Source organism: Elgaria multicarinata, chromosome 11 (assembly GCF_023053635.1).
Source record: "Elgaria multicarinata webbii isolate HBS135686 ecotype San Diego chromosome 11, rElgMul1.1.pri, whole genome shotgun sequence".
In the NCBI taxonomy this organism is placed as follows: domain Eukaryota; kingdom Metazoa; phylum Chordata; class Lepidosauria; order Squamata; family Anguidae; genus Elgaria; species Elgaria multicarinata.
The window spans coordinates 39,204,409-39,222,465 of record NC_086181.1 but is presented as its reverse complement, the minus strand read 5'-3'; the positions used below and the strand labels follow the sequence as shown (position 1 = coordinate 39,222,465).

The 18,057-nt window shown below is 41.5% G+C and overlaps 1 protein-coding gene across 1 annotated transcript; it reads right to left on the bottom strand.

Annotated features, from left to right (window-relative positions):
• Window positions 1–280: 280 nt before the first annotated feature.
• LOC134405826 (vomeronasal type-2 receptor 26-like) lies at window positions 281–8,540 on the bottom strand. The gene is made up of 4 exons (XM_063137078.1): window positions 7,722–8,540; window positions 6,848–7,075; window positions 5,348–5,474; window positions 281–1,182 (listed from the first exon to the last, which is right to left on the bottom strand). The coding sequence occupies exons 1-4, from the start codon at window positions 8,538–8,540 to the stop codon at window positions 281–283; spliced, it is 2,076 nt and encodes a 691-aa protein (XP_062993148.1).
• Between the last annotated feature and the right edge of the window lie 9,517 nt (window positions 8,541–18,057).

Sequence of the window (18,057 nt, the reverse complement as noted above, 5' to 3'; positions counted from 1 at the left end):
CTGTTTCCTCAGACATTGAAAACAGGTTGTGATGTTTATTAAATACGCATGTCACAAAGAAATCATCATAGCTACATTCAATTTTTTTATTATTTATCATAAATTTAAGGAGAATAAATAGCCAAATGGAGTGGTTAATTGTTAGTTATAAATATTTGTATAGGGGAAGAAAAAGACTGAATTGGTAAATTTAGAAAGGCTTTTCAGTCATAATTCATTTACACCATTTTATGTTCTTGTAGGTTGCAAAGAAGATTAATGAAAGGATGAACTCTATTATTTACATCTTTCTTCGCATTAGCTGCTCTCTGTTATTCAACTCAGGTCTCACCACAATTATGTAGCATTTGGGGAAAAAGATGCAGCTGAGTAACCCAGCACTGGAGGCCAAGATGGAGAAGATCTCCACAGCCACCATGTACTTTCCTCTTGCACTGAGATAGGTTGGAACAAAGGACACCCAAACACTGCAAAAGACCAACATGCTGAAGGTGATGAACTTGGCTTCATTAAAACTATCAGGCAACTTCCTGGCCAGGAAGGCCACAGTGAAGCTGACAATGGCCAGCAGACCCATGTAACCCAAAACACAATAGAACATGAGGACAGAACCTTCGTTACATAGTAGTACAATTTCTTCCATCATTGAGGTCATGTCTATATCTGGGAATGGAGGAGACATTGCCAGCCATAGAACACAGATACCTGCTTGAATATTGGAGCAGGAGAGGACAATGGAGTATGCCAATCTTTTCCCCACCCACTTCCTCATCCATGATCCTGGTTTTGTAGCCACGAATGCCAAAACCACTGACACAGTTTTTGCCAAGATGGTTGAGAGCGACACAGAGAAGACAATGCCAAAAGCAGTTTGTCGAAGAAGGCAGGTGACCTTCTTAGGCTTTCCGATGAACAGGAAGGAACAGAGGAAACACAAGAGGAGGGAGATGAGAAGAGTGTAGGTGAGGCTTTGATTGTTTGCTTTGACCATGGCTGTGTCCCGTTGACTAATGAAAATGCCAAGCACCAGAGCTGTGATCAGAGACAACAGAAGTCCTGAAGAAATGGAAATGATGGCTAATGTTTCTTCAAAAGCTAGGAAATTTGGAATCTTAGGAATGCATTCGTCTTGGAACTTGTTTGGGTAGTGACCTTCCGGACAACTGACACAAGTTTCCATGTCTGAAATTTTTTTAAAAACAAGTATGTCAGTTTAATAAGCAACAAATATATTGTCATGACTATGAATGGCCTCCCTGAGTGTCTTTTATTATTCTCCATGGTCATTTTCAATTTTTTTTTGAGATGCATCAAAAGAAATGCCATTGATAAGTTCTGGTATTCTTTACATGAATGCACAAACAAAAATGTCCTAGGTTTAACAGAATTTGACCTATAATGGCTTTAATGTGTTAATACAAAAGCCCACAATTAATCACTGGGATTTTCTGGTGGACATACTTGGTTGTGGAACCAAACCGTCTTTGTTCATAAATGTGCAAAAAAAATTAACTTATCTATTGGTCCCCATCACCTTCAGGTGAAACGAGGTCTCATTTTATACCAGAGAATCAAAAGTAACTTCTCGTGTCATCACTGTAGTGTCTGTGAAATGTGTAAATCCAAAGGATGTAAGAAATTTATTCTAAGGAATTTCTATAGTTGTGACTGAAGGGGGGTTATTTATGCAATCCAGTGTCCTTGCAAACTTCTGTATTTTGGAATGAGAACCAGGAAGATAAAAATGAGAGTTTGCGAGCACAAAAGCTGTATTAGAAACTATAGACTGCATGCCCCCATGGCGAGACATTTGATTGAACTGGGACACTGTGAGAAGGATCTGAAATTCTGGGCATTGGAGGAGCTGGTTGGATCTGGAAAACAGATTGAAAAAGAGCGAACTATTCTGGCTCTTTATGCTCAAAACCAGTGGTCCCCAACCCCCGATCCACACATCGGTACCTGTCCATGGCCTGTTAGGAACCGGGCCGCGCAGGTGATCTGCTTTCACCCACCCACCCCCACCCCCACCACAGCATACCTGGGCGCGGGGCGCCATTTTGCCTGCCCAGCCGAAGCAAAGCTAGGATCCTGGGGTAGGGTGGGGTGGGGGGGGCGGGGAGACTTTCAGGCGTGCCATTCCAAAGCTGCCCGCCCGTGCCAGCGTCCTGGCTTCGCTTCAGCTGGGCGCCCACCCAGCCGAAGCAAAGCCATTGCCACCCCACTCCAGCATCTCTCAGAGCCACTGTGGGAGAGCAGCACCCTGGTGTGTCAGCGGGGGTTGGGAAGCTGCTGCAGCTCCACTCCTCCCTCTTGGGAACCAGGCGTGCGCAACCCTGGCCACTGCCACTGCTTGCAGGCAGGAGCAGGCCTTGCGCATAGGTGGGCTGGAGGCGCGTGGCGCCGTCGGCCCTCCGAATGCAGAGCAGTTTGCAGTTTGGGCTGATGCTTAGAGGGAGGAGGAGGGAGGGGTGGTGGCTGCAGCTGGCAAGAAAGGGGCGGCCCACCCCTTGGTGCCTTCCTAACACCTCACCCTCCCCTAGTCCATGGGAAATTTATCTTCCATGAAACCGGTCCCTGGTGCCAAAAAGGTTGGGGACCACTGCTCCAAACAACATTGCCAAATGGCCTAAATGAAGAATGCAATAGGTCCCATGCTTTGTAATAAAGTAGGGACATAGGTATTTTTATTGGAATCTGCACGGACCCCCTGAACAGCTTTGTGGCCCAATCCAGAACTTTCGGATTGGTCCCAAACTGGTTCAGGTCGATCCGACCCTACCCCGACCTGCTCCATGGAGTGAGATGCAGAGGACCAGATTGAGATTTGGCCCCTATTTTGCCCCCTTCCCCACTTACTTGCCTCTGTGGCAGACAGCGGAGGCAGTTAAGTGGGGAAGCGGGGACAAAATGGGGAATGAATAAGTCCCTCTCTCCCGTTACCTGGCTCTGCCGTCCATTGCTGCACGGACCATGGCGGCGGTGCCAGGTAAGCCCCCTTACCCCCCACTTACCTGCATCCAGAGCTCTGGATCGAGGCGAACCTTTAGCGGATTTGTATTGGGTTGCTCCGCTGCTGATTTGGGGATCTGAATCGGAGCAGAGCACACCCCTATTTTTTACACTGTTATGTAGTCTCTGGTCTTACTTAATTGTTCATCGTGGTTTTAACTACATTTGTCAAATTCGTTTCTATATCTTTGGTGTCTTAGAAGAGGTTACGATGTATCTACAAATGTGGGATATCTCTTTAAAGTATCTTTCTCTACTTTGAAAATACAGCTGGTGTTAATGATTAGTACTAGGCCCACTGGCAATATAAACTGAGTTTCCTCTGAGACGCCTTATCCTATGGTTTCTTTGTTTTACAGCGTACTACAGTTGAGGCATGACTGAAATTGAAATGTCATTTGTACTTGTTTTTCTAAATGTGTGTTAGTAATATTATAACCAGAATTTTTATTTTGTATTTCAATCTGTATGCTAATGACTTTATTTCATAATGATATAAAGCAGTCAGCCTCATTTGATAAATTTTTCCTGTGCATACAAGCTTAGGTAGGTGTAAAGATCATTGTTGTATATGCAAAAAATAAAAATAAAAATAAGAACACCTTCCCTAAGACACTAATGAATACTGTTTGTATTTCCATATCTTTCCATGCCAGATGTTTGGCCACTGAAGAAGACTTCCTGGTCAAAATGTGTCTGGCCCCTCGAAATAGAGCACTTTTTTAAAAAAATCATCCATTGGATGTAAAATTTGGAACCATGAGTGCTTCTATCTAAAAAAAAAAATACTTTTATTTTTAATTTATCTGGTTTGTATTAAATTTTGTACATTTTATTCCCTCCATGAATGAAATGTGGTGTTCTGGTGGTCTTTATTTATTTATTTATCATACTTATACCCCGCTCCTCAGCCAAAAAAGGCTCTCGGAGCGGCTTACACTTACCAAAAAAAGGACAGTCCCTGCCCTCAGGCTTACAATCTAATAAAGACATGATACACAAGGAGAAGGAGTCAAGGAGGGAGGGAGGGAGGAGAGAGAAAGAAAGAGAGAGAAAGAGAGAGAGAGAGAGAGAGAGAGAGAGAGAGAGAGAGAGAGAGAGAGAGTCCAGCAGGAGCAGGCCCAGGCCCCGATGTTACTTCTGCCTGCTCCTGTCCCCTCGGTCCTTCTTCTTCCCCACAGGGCCAAGATGGCAGTTTGCCCTGTGTGTGTGTGTGGGAAGAGTCCAGCAGGAGCAGGCCCCGATGTTACTTCTGCCTGCTCCTGTCCCCTCGGTCCTTCTTCTTCCCCACAGGGCCAAGATGGCAGTTTGCCCTGTGTGTGGGGGGGAAGAGTCCAGCAGGAGCAGGCCCCGATGTTACTTCTGCCTGCTCCTGTCCCCTCGGTCCTTCTTCTTCCCCACAGGGCCAAGATGGCAGTTTGCCCTGTGGGGGGGGGGGAGAGTCCAGCAGGAGCAGGCCCCGATGTTACTTCTGCCTGCTCCTGTCCCCTCTTTGTCTTTGTCCTTCTCTTAAAATCATGAATTCTATGTAACACAATAATTACAGCACTAGTCCATAAATCCGCGGCCAACAGCGATTTTGATGATACACGGTATCGCTCTACAAGCAATCTCTTTCATGTAGGAGCAATCATTTTTGTTCCATCCCATCCTAGCAATTCACCTTTCCTTCGAGCTCTTTTATCTTATGTTAGCTAATAGTTCATACATACCCAGTTTTACATCCATACAAGTCATGTGATGTATGGAATGTACTCTGCTTTAAAAGTCTCTGAGTATTTCCCTTTAATAAATATGATGAAACAAACCTCTGAAATTAACAGGAGTAGTTGCTGAATGGAGAATGTAGCTACTTCTCCTACATAGTTGAACGTTTGGGAGTGATGAGAGGACTAGACAGTGAAGGGTGACATGAGCTTGAAGGAGAGAAGAATGTCAAAGCAGCTTAAAATTAAGGCTGTGCTCCACTCTGATTCAGATCCCTGAATCAGGAGCGAAGCGACCTGATCCGCCTGTGCTAAGTGCGGATTCGAATCGGGTCGGGGGAGCTGCGGATAGAGGTGAAGTAGTTTGTATTTGTGTTTTTGTATTTGTAGTTTTTGTGTTTGTATTTCTTGTGTTTTTGAAATTGTTTTCCTCAAGATGGCCAAGAGCAAATACCAATGAAATTATATCTATCAAGTTAATGTATGAACAGTAAGAATACACAATGCCATAGTTTTCCAAAACCTTCCAGAATGTAATTGACTACAGATCTTGCAGGAGAGTTTCTTTTTTTAAAATAAAAGCTTAACAAAACTTAACAAAAGTTTAACAAAGCTTAACAAAACAATACCTTTCTGATTTGAGAACATCCCATCTGGACATGAAGTACAATCATGGCAGCAAAATTTCACTCCCTCCTTCTTTTTCTTGCTGTAACCTGGGTGGCAGGGGTCATTGCAAAGAGAAAGTGGTGGCACCTGTCCAAAAACATTGCAAGAGCTTAGTATTAAGAGCATGTTTGGGAAGACAAACTCATATCAGTGGTTCTGTTAATAAACAGCAAGTCCAAGGACATGGAATATTGGTTGTGGAAGTGCACAGATGATATGTTCTGTGGGAGGAATACTTGTTTTAAATATTATATGACTCCAGAACATTTGTAGTCTAGAACCTGATGTACAAAGCCTCATACAAACTCTAGTCAAGTAGACTTTCCTTAATTAGCTCTATCAATTGTATAATGAGCTTAGCATTCAAAGTAAGTCCAGTAACTAGATATGTGTCTCAGATTGTACAAGAAAGAGATGGAGGATTCACTTATTTATTCTCTGTTGTGTTCCATGCTAGTCTGAAATCTCCTTTTTGGATATGGATATTGCCTTTTCATTATCATTGCTTGTCTCCACTGGAATACCTGTCATGTCTAACCCTACTGCCCCTGTTTTGGGAGAAGGTAATCAGGTAATCAATCAGAATCAGATTCGGACCTAGAGTAGATGGTGCCAGATACCAGCCAACCTGTACAAGTGGGGAGGAAGCTCTCATGGTCGATTCACCAGCTGGGAGTCAGCCCTCTCCAGAGCTTATCTCCTCAAGGCCAAATCCTACACACTCAGTGGGAAGTGAGCTTTCTTCTGGAAGAGAGTGCCCCGACAAGCTAGCTGATGCTAAAGTTTGCTGGATGCTAAAATGCACAGAGTGGAAGGAAGGCATGAGAAAGTTGGTCCAACTAGGATTGCACCAGAACCTGCCTCCACACCAAGCTCTCTGAAGTTACGTGTGTTTGGGAAGGGGCTTCCTGTTCTCCTTGGTCAGACAATTGTCTTGCTTAGTTTGCATAGTTTTGCTTAGAGGGAAGTTTCCAAGAGATTAGACTCTCTTCAGGTGGAAGAGATGTTTTCTGCTTAACAAAAGCTTTGTAGGTTACCTAGAAAGCCTTGTCATTTGTCTTCCATCAAAAGCAAAAGCTTTCTGAAAAACACGACAATATCCACCGATTTATTAATTTTATTAATTTTCTTCTTTTTTAAACACCCTGCTTAAAAACACAAGACAGAATTCCAGTGAACTTCAGATATAATTATGCTTCATCTTTTTTTGAGTTTTCTTTATTTTATTATTTTAAACATCACAAACACAATCTTTACACCACATATAATACATACAAACAAAGGTATACACAAAACAACTACACTAAAATGCAATAAAAACATTTAAGGATAAGGTTAAAGTATTTTGTTTTGCTTCTTCTGAAGAAATGCTTCCCTTGTTATCTTTACATATATTGCCCTTCATATTTCATTGGATAGCAATCAATATTAATATCTGAGTGAAATTACTATTTTCCAACCTGAGTCAAATTTATCTGCCAATTGATTTTGTCCTCAGTAATGGTCAATACATTGCCTGGAGAAGCATGAGGATCCAGCCTTCCCACTTTGACCCTGGTATAGGAGTTATTTGGGAAAGTGATCAAGTTTGTAACATCAAATCCGCCTTCTAATTCCCCTTGTTCATTAAACATAATTTCACCTTCGGCGCTGTTGTTGAAGCAGATCTTTTGAATCAAGGAGTGGAGCTAGGTGGAGAGAGAAAGAGAATCAAAGAGAGTGTACTGTATTTGGGGTAACTGTGTTGATGAATTGAGATTATTTCCCTCTACAACAGAAACCATTTTATATTTCAGAGAATCATAGAAATGGAAGGGGCTTATAAGGCCATCAAATCGAACACCCTGCTCAATGGGGAAACCAAGGCAAATCACAAAAAATCTGTCATCATTTGGTGTTGAGAAAACTTGCAAATGAAATTGTGGAAGGGAAATAAGTTTCTAAACATGGTTGTATGACAGCAAAAGTTTTCGATGGAAGGCAGAAATTAAAGAAGATGAGCCAGACAAGAGGTGGGTGTTCAGGTTCTATAGATATTGCGTGCTCAATACCATACTGAGTACTGCAGGTTACACGACTGTGTAGTTCTGAGGTTATAGTATAAAGTATAAAATGTTGGTTATAACCTTTAAAGCCCTACATTTTTTGGGTACCAGTTACCCCTGGGATTGCCTTCTCCCTTACAGTCCACCCCACACAGTTCTATGTATTTTATGATGTTTTGTATTTGGTTTTGTTCCGTGCCTCAATCCAGAGGGATTGGTGGGTAATAAATAGAATTATTATTATTATTATTATTATTATTATTATTATTATTATTATTATTATTATTACCTGCCAGGGTCTAACATACTGAGGTTCCAGCTTCCTCCCTTTGTCCATTGGTCTGTTGTTGGACAGAGATATGTAAGTGTTGTGTAAGGCATGTGCCACAGCATAGACAGCATTGTAGATATTGTAACTGTGCCCCGTCATGCTCATTTCAAAGAAAGGCGAAGTTAGGCTCTGCAGCGATTCCTGCCCAGTACATGTTTCATTGTTTTCTCTTCTTGCATCAGAATTTGGTATTTCACACTCAAAAGCTTGCTCCCAAAAATCTTTGATAAAACCATCTGCTTTTGCCCCAGAAGGTTTGATAAGCTGAAGAAATTTTTGGAAACCGGGTACCTCTTTGGAATGAATTGTGAAGGAAATTGCACCATGATACATTTGAACATCAAAGGACTTTTGAATGATATGTAAAATCAAATCAATTTGTGCTGTTGTAATCCAAACTTTCCTTGAAAGGGATGTCCTTTTATACTTATGCTCCATTAGAGGAAAAACTGTTATTAGTAATATAATAGAAGTCAACCACAGAACAGTTGTACTTTCCCCATATATAACAACTGCAGTGGCTTTTTTCTCCATGAAAATCGGAAGATGACTCAGGGCAATATTGAGCATGTCTGTCACATCAAGGAACCGAAAATTTGCTTCGAGTCTATCTGTGAATTCTGAACAAATTCCATTTTGAGAAAACATTGACTCCATGGTCTGCAAGAAACGTTCTCCAGCTTCATTATCTGTAGTAATGAGCCCAACCCATTTCCACCCAAAATGCTGAAGCAGTTCGACAATTCCGTGGTACTGAAGGACTTCATTGGGGACCATGCGGTAAAAGGAAGGGAAACGGGATGCATCACTCACTGCTGTTTCAAATGAACCATATGAAAACTAAAGAAAGAAACATAAGGGAGAGAGAGAGAGAGAAGTGGGAATGAGTCTGAGGTCTTCTTTAGCCATAAAATTCTTATGAAGATACTCCTAAGTAACTTATATAGATTCATAAAATACATTTAACAATACAATATTAGCCAGTCACATTCAGTTCAATGGGGCTTCCACCCACACAACTGGGTATAACATTGAAATGAAAAAGTAAAATACTATTTGTGTGTACTCACAGGTAAGATTAACTGAAATAAATTAAATGGGACGTATTCCCAGATCAGTACATAGCAGAGGTTGGCAACATGATACCTATGGGTGCACATTAGCTCTCCAAGATACCTGACTATGTCATCCAGAAACGCTTCATCACCCCCACATGTAGCCTTCTTTACTTCTTCCCATGATGTTCACCATCCTCAGGGGATCCTAGACAAGGACTAGGGAATGTGTGTGTGGGGTGAGTGGGTGGGTGGGTGGGGAAGACCACATCCTGAGATCCTACCTGTGGAATCTTGTAAAGACCAAAGACATGTGCCATGCATGAAGAGATATCAGCACCCAGTCCACCAATGACTCCTATAGGATTTTTGTGGAAGCCACATTTATAGTTGGGTACCATCTTCCGTGATTTGAAGAGTAGATCCAGGCTGGTACGGTAGGTCATCTTTGAATCAGAATAGATGTCATAGATCTGGAATCCAAGAGTAACATTGGGCAAGATCTCGGGATTCCCATTGATCTCGTTAATGGCAAACACCAAGGCCAAGATGTGCTGGTAGAACTTTGTCAGCACGCTGCAGATAAAGTGTCCTGCTATAGATTCATTGAAGAATTCTGCTGTGAATTTAGTCACTGACTGTAAGGAGAGGGCCTAATCTAGCAAAGATAGTCATGACCAAGACTTATTGGAAACACTTCCTGGCTTACACTTCCTGGATTGTGCTGCTAGCAGGAACATTGCTACACATCCAAAAGATTCAGAATCCAGGCCAATAGAATGCCACTTTGGAAAAAAAATAAGGCTGTTTTGGAAGCTGGAGCTAGTGCCTAGTGCAGTAGCTTCACTTTTCTGCATGCAACTCCTTTGCTGAGGGAATTACAGTGGTTGCCAATTTACTACTAGGCCAGTTTTAAGGTTTTGGTAATGGGTTACAGGGCCCTAAACAACCAAGATCTTTGAGTGTGTGCCTTCTCCCTTGTCAATCTGCCTGATCATGGAGGTCATCAGAATGCATGCTCCTGGTGGATCTGCATGGACCTATGACCAGATTGCAATCTGCCTGGAAAAGGGCCTTCAGTGTGGTGGCCCCCTTTCTGTGGAATTCTCTGCATCTGGAGGTCAGGCAAGCATCAACACAGTGTGTTGCCACCTCATGACAACATTTTTTTTTAATTTCCTGGACTGATTGATGGTGCTATATAAATAATAATAATAATAATAATAATAATATATCTTTTTTTTAAAGTAACAAATTTTAATATGCTAAATTTTCATATCTTATTTCTCTCTCTCTTTTATTCTTCATCACTCTGGAATCTGTCAAGTTGTGGAGCTGTATATAATTAATATTTATATATGGAAATTTAGAAATGGTTATTGGGATTTAGTGAAATTCCACAGAAAGCAAATTCAACCAATTAATTTCCCATCCAAATCAGCCCAAATACAATGAATTCTTCCATTAACTTAAACTTTGCCCAAATCAGTAGTTCCTCTTCAATTTAAATGAATTTGCAATGGTGTGAAAAATGCAGAAAAGACACTGGATGGTAGGTTTTTTTATGAGCCCTTCCTCTGTCTCTCCATCCCTCCCTCTGTCCCTCAGACCCACCTATACCCAAACCGACACCCCAAAATTGCAACATTTACACCATAATGGAGATTCCCCAATTGATTTCTAACTCATACCCACATCCTGATCCAACATTTAATGATTCCCCCTTTAACTAATTACCCTATTTAGCCATCATCATTACCCAAATAAACTAAATTTCAAATAAAATAATGTGGGTTATGTGGGGCACAATTCTGCTTGGTGCTGCTTGGTTGGTTGGAGGGCTGAGGGCTGGAGAGTGTGGCAGAGGAGCAGAGAAGAAGATTAGAAAAAGGATGGAAGTGGGGAGGGTTCGCTGGAAGGAACAAGCAGGGCAGGTTTGTGGGTGGGGAACAGAAGAAGAAGAAGGACACCATGGTGGAGACAGAGGAAGTCTAGAAGTAGGAAGGAGAAGAGGCAGCAGAGGCATGGAGGAGTGGGAAAAGGGGACTCTCTCTGTTCCCTTTCTCTGCATGGGGGATGTGGCTTTTCCTCCAAATGCCAGCACATACACATATGCAAACGGAGGAAGACACAAACAGAATAGACTAGGAAGACCCACACTATGTCCCACCTCTCCATGCACCATAATCCAGGGTCAGATATCACTCTTTGAAAACAATTTGAAAACTGTATATGGCGTGTACCCTGGGCCCCAGCAGTTGTCACTACTTTTTAAAGCTGTAGTGTAGATCCAGGACATGTAATGATCAGGAGGAGCCAGACCACACATACACAGACACATGACCAGGATCTAAAATATACTTGAAGTGCCTGGAGAAGGACTACCTGCCGAGAAGGTTTAACCTTCTAGGAGGGAACCCCCACCATCTCTACTTCTCTCTTTAAAGCTCACTCTGTCCCCCTACTATCACTCACCCTTTCCTTCCTGGAGGAAAATTGCTCCCACCTCATATAATTAATCCTAGAAGAAAAGTTTTCCTTGGCACTAATGGGTCATTTTCTAAGCTTAATTGCCATTTGGAGGAGACATTTTGAGGAGCCATAGCATGTCAGTCATATGCTAAATGGCCAAATAGTTTGTCCTGTTATAAATCAGGCTCCTGTGTTCTGTTTTTTTTTAAAAATAATAATACTACTACTACTTCTACTTCTACTACTAATTATAATGTGGTCCCTTTTTCAAATAATGAAAGCAATTAGCAGTCACTTAAAGTGTAATCAAAGCTCATTCTATGGGATTTCTTACAATGGGAATGCAATTGTTTCCTCAGAAGGATGCTTGTCGAACAAAATATAAGACAGCATGTAATGAACATGAGATGCAATCCCACCAACAAGGAGTTCCCCTGCCTGGTACCATTCATGTGGAATAGGAAGAGGGTCATTTCCAGTGCATTTCAGAGTTTGCACTTCGATTGCCATGAGTGGAAGCACCATCATAGTCATCGTCATCACAGTCACCGTCATCTGGGTGGCAAACATCCACCTTGCATTCGCCTCTCCCATGTCTCTCTTCAGACTCATCTCTTCCACCAGCTTCTCTCAAACAAACTGAGTTTAGGTTTTGGCTAGTTCTGCCCATACACTCAAGGTTAGAAATTACCCTATGTTATCCTCAATTGTTACAGTGTTCACTAAAATCAGTGCTTTGAAGCCTGACCTATATGACAAAGGGGAAAGAGTTCAGAGTGAGAGCTTCCAGGCTGACTCTATTCCCTAATCTAAGCTGTGAATGACGAGTTTTTTATACCCATTTAAGACTTGAATGTCAAATTTCTTTCTCTACTGCCTTCTTAAAACCATTGGAGGTTTGACCTGATGAGTTAATTACAGTAACTCCAATAATTACAGTGGAGATAATAACTTTGGACTCTCAGTGGTATATCCACAATCACTACCGGTGAAGCAAACAAGTTTGTGAAATGTTGCAACAACTTTCAGTTGCTCAACTGTGAAACAATGATTATGTGGCAACTTCAGATTGAACCAAAGTGACCTCTAGGATGGGCTCTGTTAACTATGAACTCCCCAAATTAGAATCTTTTCCAAACATATGCCAAAGTTTTGTGCTACTTTTGTGCCGTTTTGTGTTGCAAATCCCGAGTTTGTGCCACCAACCAAACTGTGAAAATGTCACACCGGTTCAGTGTGGTCTGGATAGGGTGACCATATTTTGGGAACCAAAAAGGAGGACAACATGGTCGGCTCCCAAGGGGGCATGTCTAGTACCAAGGGGGCGTGCCCACCCGAACATAGCCTTGGTCACATATCTGATTTTACAGCACACATTTAAGACAAATCTGTTCTACAAAATAATTTTAAAACCTCAATTATTAAAAAATTCCTAAAAAATCAATGGATGAACAGATCTGTTTCAAATTTGGTATGGCTAAATCTCTTCCTAAGAGCTACCACCATGCCAAGTTTCATGTCTTTATCTTTAAAAATGACAATTTTTAAAATAATAATTTTAAAACCTCAATTATTAAAAAAATCCTTAAAAAATCAATGGATGAACGGATCTGTTTCAAATTTGGTATGACTAAAGCCCTTCCTAAGAGCTACTGTCATGCCAAGTTTCATGTCTTTATCTTTAAAAATGATGGAGTTATAAGCATTTTTGTTAATTCCCATTAGAGCTGGTCTTTGGCTGGGGAAGATTGGAAAAATCTGTATTTCCCTTCCCTCTCCTTGATTTGTCACCAAAAACCTGGACAAATCCAGGCAAATCTGGTCATATGGTCACCCTGGGTCTGGAGAATGACAAAATCTTCACATTCTCAGATCCACTCTAAACCAGTGCCAAAGTTTTGTGCTAGTTTTGTGCCATTTTGTGCCACAAATCCCAGGTTTTGTGCCACCTCATGAAGCTCAAAAATAACATACCCTTAGATGTGGTCTGGTGAATGAGAAAAAAACCCACATTCTCAGATCCACTCCAATCTGGTGCCAAAGTTTTGTGCTAGTTTTGGTGTTTGCAGTCCAATCATGTAAGGGACAGTCCTGTGTTCCCCATAGGAGACCCCTGGCAAATGTTTTCCCATATTTTGTGACTCAAATCTGAAACATGGAAATCTATAACATGATAAATTATTAAATTAGTCCTCTTCCAGCTTCATTGGCTGCCAGTCCAGGTCCAGGCCCAATTCAAAGTGCTGGTATTAAGGTTTAAAGCCCTAAACAGCTTGGGGCCAGGCTATCTGAAGGAATGCCTCCTCCCATATGTACCTGCTTAGACACTAAGGTCATCCTCAGGGGTCCTTCTCCATTAGCACCTGCCAAAGGAAGTGAGGCAGGTGGCTACCAGGAGGAGGGCCTTCTCTGCTGTGGCACCCCAGCTGTGGAATGAGGTCCCTAAGGAGGTTCTTTTTATCTTTTTATCACTCTGGAATCTGTCAAGATGTGGAGCTGTATGTAAATGTTAGAGATAAATACATATGCTAATTTATTTTTTATATATGGAAATTTAGAAATGATTACTGGGATTTAGTGAAATTCCAAAGAAAGCAAATTCAGCCAATTAATTTCACATCCAAATCAGCCCCAATACAATGAATTCTTCCATTAGCTTGTGGGTGAGGATCAGAAGAAGGAGAAGGACACCATGGTGGAGACAGAGGGAGCCTAGAAGTATGAAGGAGAAGGGGCAGCAGAGGCATGGAGGAGTAGAAGGAGGGAGCCTCTTGTTCCTTTTCTCTGCTGTGCACTTTCTAGGGTTGTCTCTCTGTGTGGTGCAGCGTTTGGCTTTTCCTCCAAATGCCAGCACATACACATATGCAAACAGAGGAAGACACAAACAGACTAGACTAGGAAGCCCCACACTATGTCCCACCTCTCTGCGCTTCACAATCCAGTGCCAGTTATGACACTTTGAAATCAGTTTGAAAACTTTATATGGAGTGTGTCCTGGGTCCCAGCAGTTGTCATTACTGTTATAAACCATTTTAAAGCTGTAGTGTAGATCCAGGACATGTAATGATCAGGAGGTGCCAGACCACACATGCACAGACACATGACCAGGATCTAAAACATACTTGAAGTGCCTAGAGAAGGACTACCTGCCCAGAAGGTTTAACCTTCTTGGAGGGAAACCCCCATCTCTATTTCTCCCTCTGAAGCTCACTCTGTCCCCTTACTCTCACCCTTTCCTTCCTGGAGGAAAATCGCTCCCACCCATATTTATGTATTTATTACATTTATATACTGCCCCACAGCTGAAGTTCTCTGGGCAGTTTACAACAGTTAAAAATAGTAAACATTAAAAAGTATTTAAAAACCCATCAGAAACATAAAAATGGTATAAAAACAACAGTATCCATTTAATATATATATAGAATCATAGAATCATAGAATAGCAGAGTTGGAAGGGGCCTACAAGGCCATTGAGTCCAACCATCCTGCTCAATGCAGGAATCCACCCTAAAGCATCCCTGACAGATGGTTGACCAGCTGCCTCTTGAATACCTCTAGTGTGGGAGAGCCCGCAACCTCCCTAGGTAACTGATTCCACAGTCGCACTAATCTAACAGTCAGGAAGTTTTTCCTGATGTCCAGCTAGAATCTGGCTTCCTTTAACTTGAGCCCATTATTCCGTGTCCTGCACAAAACATTAATCCTAGAAGAAAAGTTTTCCTTGGCACTAATGGGTGATTTTCTAAGCTTAATTGCCATTTGGAGGAGACATTTGAGGAAACACAACACATCAGTCATATGCTAAATGGCCAAATAGTTTGTCCTGTTATAAATATGGTTCCTTTGTTCCATTCTTTTGTTACAATATTACTACTACTAATGTGGCCCCTTTTTATTTATTTTATTATGTATTTATTACATTTTTATACCACCCAATAGCCAAAGCTCTCTGGGCGTCTCACAAAATTTTTTCAAGTACTGAAAGCAATTAGCAATCACAAAAATATGGAACATACTTAAATTGTAATCAAAGAGAAGGGATTTCTATGGGATTTCTTACAATGGGAGTGTAATTGTTTCCTCAGAAGGGTGCTTGTTGAACCAAATGGAAGGGAACATGTAATGAACATGAGATGCGATCCCACCAACTTGGAGTTCACCCGCCTGGTACCATTCATGTGGAATACGAAGAGGGTCATTTCCAGTGCATTTCAGAGTTTGCACTTCGATTTCCATGAGTGGGAGCACCATCACAGTCATCGTCATCATCATCACAGTTGTCATCATCATTGTCATCATCATCATCACAGTCGTCGTCATCTGGCTGGCAAACACCTCTCCCACGTCCCTGTTTAGACTAATCTCTCCCACCAGCTTCTCTCAAACAAATTGAGTTTAGGTGTCTGCTAGTTCTGCCCATGCCCTCGTTAGGGTTAGAAATTACCCTACATTATCTTCAAGTGTTGCAGAGTCCATTGAAAGTCACTGCTTTGAAGCCTGATCTATATGACAAAGGGGAAAGAGTTCAGAGTGAGAACTTCCTGGCTGGCTCTATTCCCTAATTTTATTTATTTATTTATTTATTTATTACATTTTTATACCGCCCAATAGCCGAAGCTCTCTGGGCGGTTCACAAAAATTAAAACCACAGTAAAACACCCAACAGTTTAAAACACAATTACGAAATACAGTATAAAAAGCGCAACCAGGATAAAACCACACAGCAAAGTTGATATAGGATTAAAATACAGAGTTAAAACAGTAAAATTTAAATTTAAGTTAAAATTAAGTGTTAAAATACTGAGTGAATAAAAAGGTCTTCAGCTGGCGACGAAAGCAGTACAGTGTAGGCGCCAAGCGGACCTCTCTGGGGAGCTCGTTCCACAACCGGGGTGCCACAGCGGAGAAAGCCCTCCTCCTAGTAGCCACCTGCCTCACTTCCTTTGGCAGGGGCTCACGGAGAAGGCTCCCTGTAGATGATCTTAAGGTCCGGGTAGGTACATATGGGAGGAGGCGTTCCTTCAGATAACCTGGCCCCAAACCGTTTAGGGCTTTAAATGTTAATACCAGCACTTTGAATTGGGCCCGGACCTGGACTGGCAGCCAATGAAGTTGTAAAAGGACTGGCGTAATGTGATCTCGCCGGCCAGTCCCTGTTAATAACCTTGCTGCCCTGTTTTGCACCAGTTGAAGTTTCCGGACCGTTTTCAAAGGCAGCCCCACGTATAACGCATTGCAGTAATCCAAACGAGAGGTTATCAGAGCATGGATAACTGTAGCTAAGCTATCTCTGTCCAGATAAGGGTGCAGCTGGTATATCAGCCTGAGCTGATAAAAGGTGCTCTTTGCCACTGAGTTCACCTGTGCCTCAAGTGACAGTTCTAAGCTGTGAATGACAAGGTCTAGTTTTTTATACCCATTTAAGACTAGGAGGAGGGCTTTCTCTGCTGTGGCACCCTGGTTGTGGAACGAGCTCCCCAGAGAGGTTCGCTTGGCATCTACATTGTTTTCTTTCCATGGCCAGATGAAGACCTTTTTATTTTCTCAGTATTTTAACACCTAATTTAACTTAAATTTAAATTTTGCTGTTTTAATCTCATATTTTAACATATATTAATTTTTGCTGCGTGGTTTTATTCTGGTTGTGCTTTTTATATTGTATTTTGTATGTGTGTTTTAAATTTATTGGTTGTTTTTATTCTCTTCATGGTTTTAATTTTTGTGAACCGCCCAGAGAGCTTTGGCTATTGGGCGGTATAAAAATGTAATAAATAAATAAATAAATAAGTAATAAATTGAATATCAAATTTCTTTTTCTACTGCCTTCTTAAAACCGCTGGAGGTTTGACCTGGTGAATTCATTACAATAACTCCAATAATTACAGATAATAATTATTGATAATAATAACTTTGAACTCTGTGTTGTATCTCCACTATCACTGTTGGTGAAGCAAACAAATTTGTCAAATGTTGCACAACTTTTTGCTGTTCTGCAGTGGAACAACAACTATGTGGCAACTTTAGATTGAGCCAAAATGACCTCTAGGATGGGCTCTGTTAACTACAACCCCCCCCAAATTAGAATCTTTTCCAAATTAGAATCTTTGACCCATTGATGCAGTCATCTCATCAAACTGATATGGTAACCAATCCAACCTACCCCTTTGCATATCTCTCTGCATGGCTACTCTTGGGTTGGTACCATTTCCCATGCCCATCCACCCGTCTGCCATCACTGTAGCTCATCTGTGATCTTGCATAGAAATCCTTTCGACATTGTGTCCAGAGCTCTCAACTCTGCTTTCCTTTCCTGGGAACATTATGGTGAAACTCCACCATCTGGACAAAGTTTGTGAAGTTGTCCATATTCCTGTTGATTTGCTATATTGTCCCTGTTTCTGGGCCAGCTCTACCACCTCAACAGCAACCTGTCCTGTGGCAGAAGCAGAAGAAGGGATAAGATGGGGGAAGGTTTCTGAGAAGTACATGAGTTCCCCTAAATATGCACTGCTCCAAAGGGGCTGATTCCTCAAATATAGAAAACACAGTTGTGAAATGTATTAAGTATGTATGTCACAAAGTAAGCATGGTAGCCACATTCCAACAACTGTAGAACTTATTGTACATTTAAAACAGAATAAGTAGCCTCATGGATTGGTTAATTATAAATTATGTATTTATTTGCAAATGTGAGGAGAATGGTTGGATTGAAAGATTTCAATGAGTATGATTGAAAGAACATCAATGAAAAGATGAGCGCCTCTACT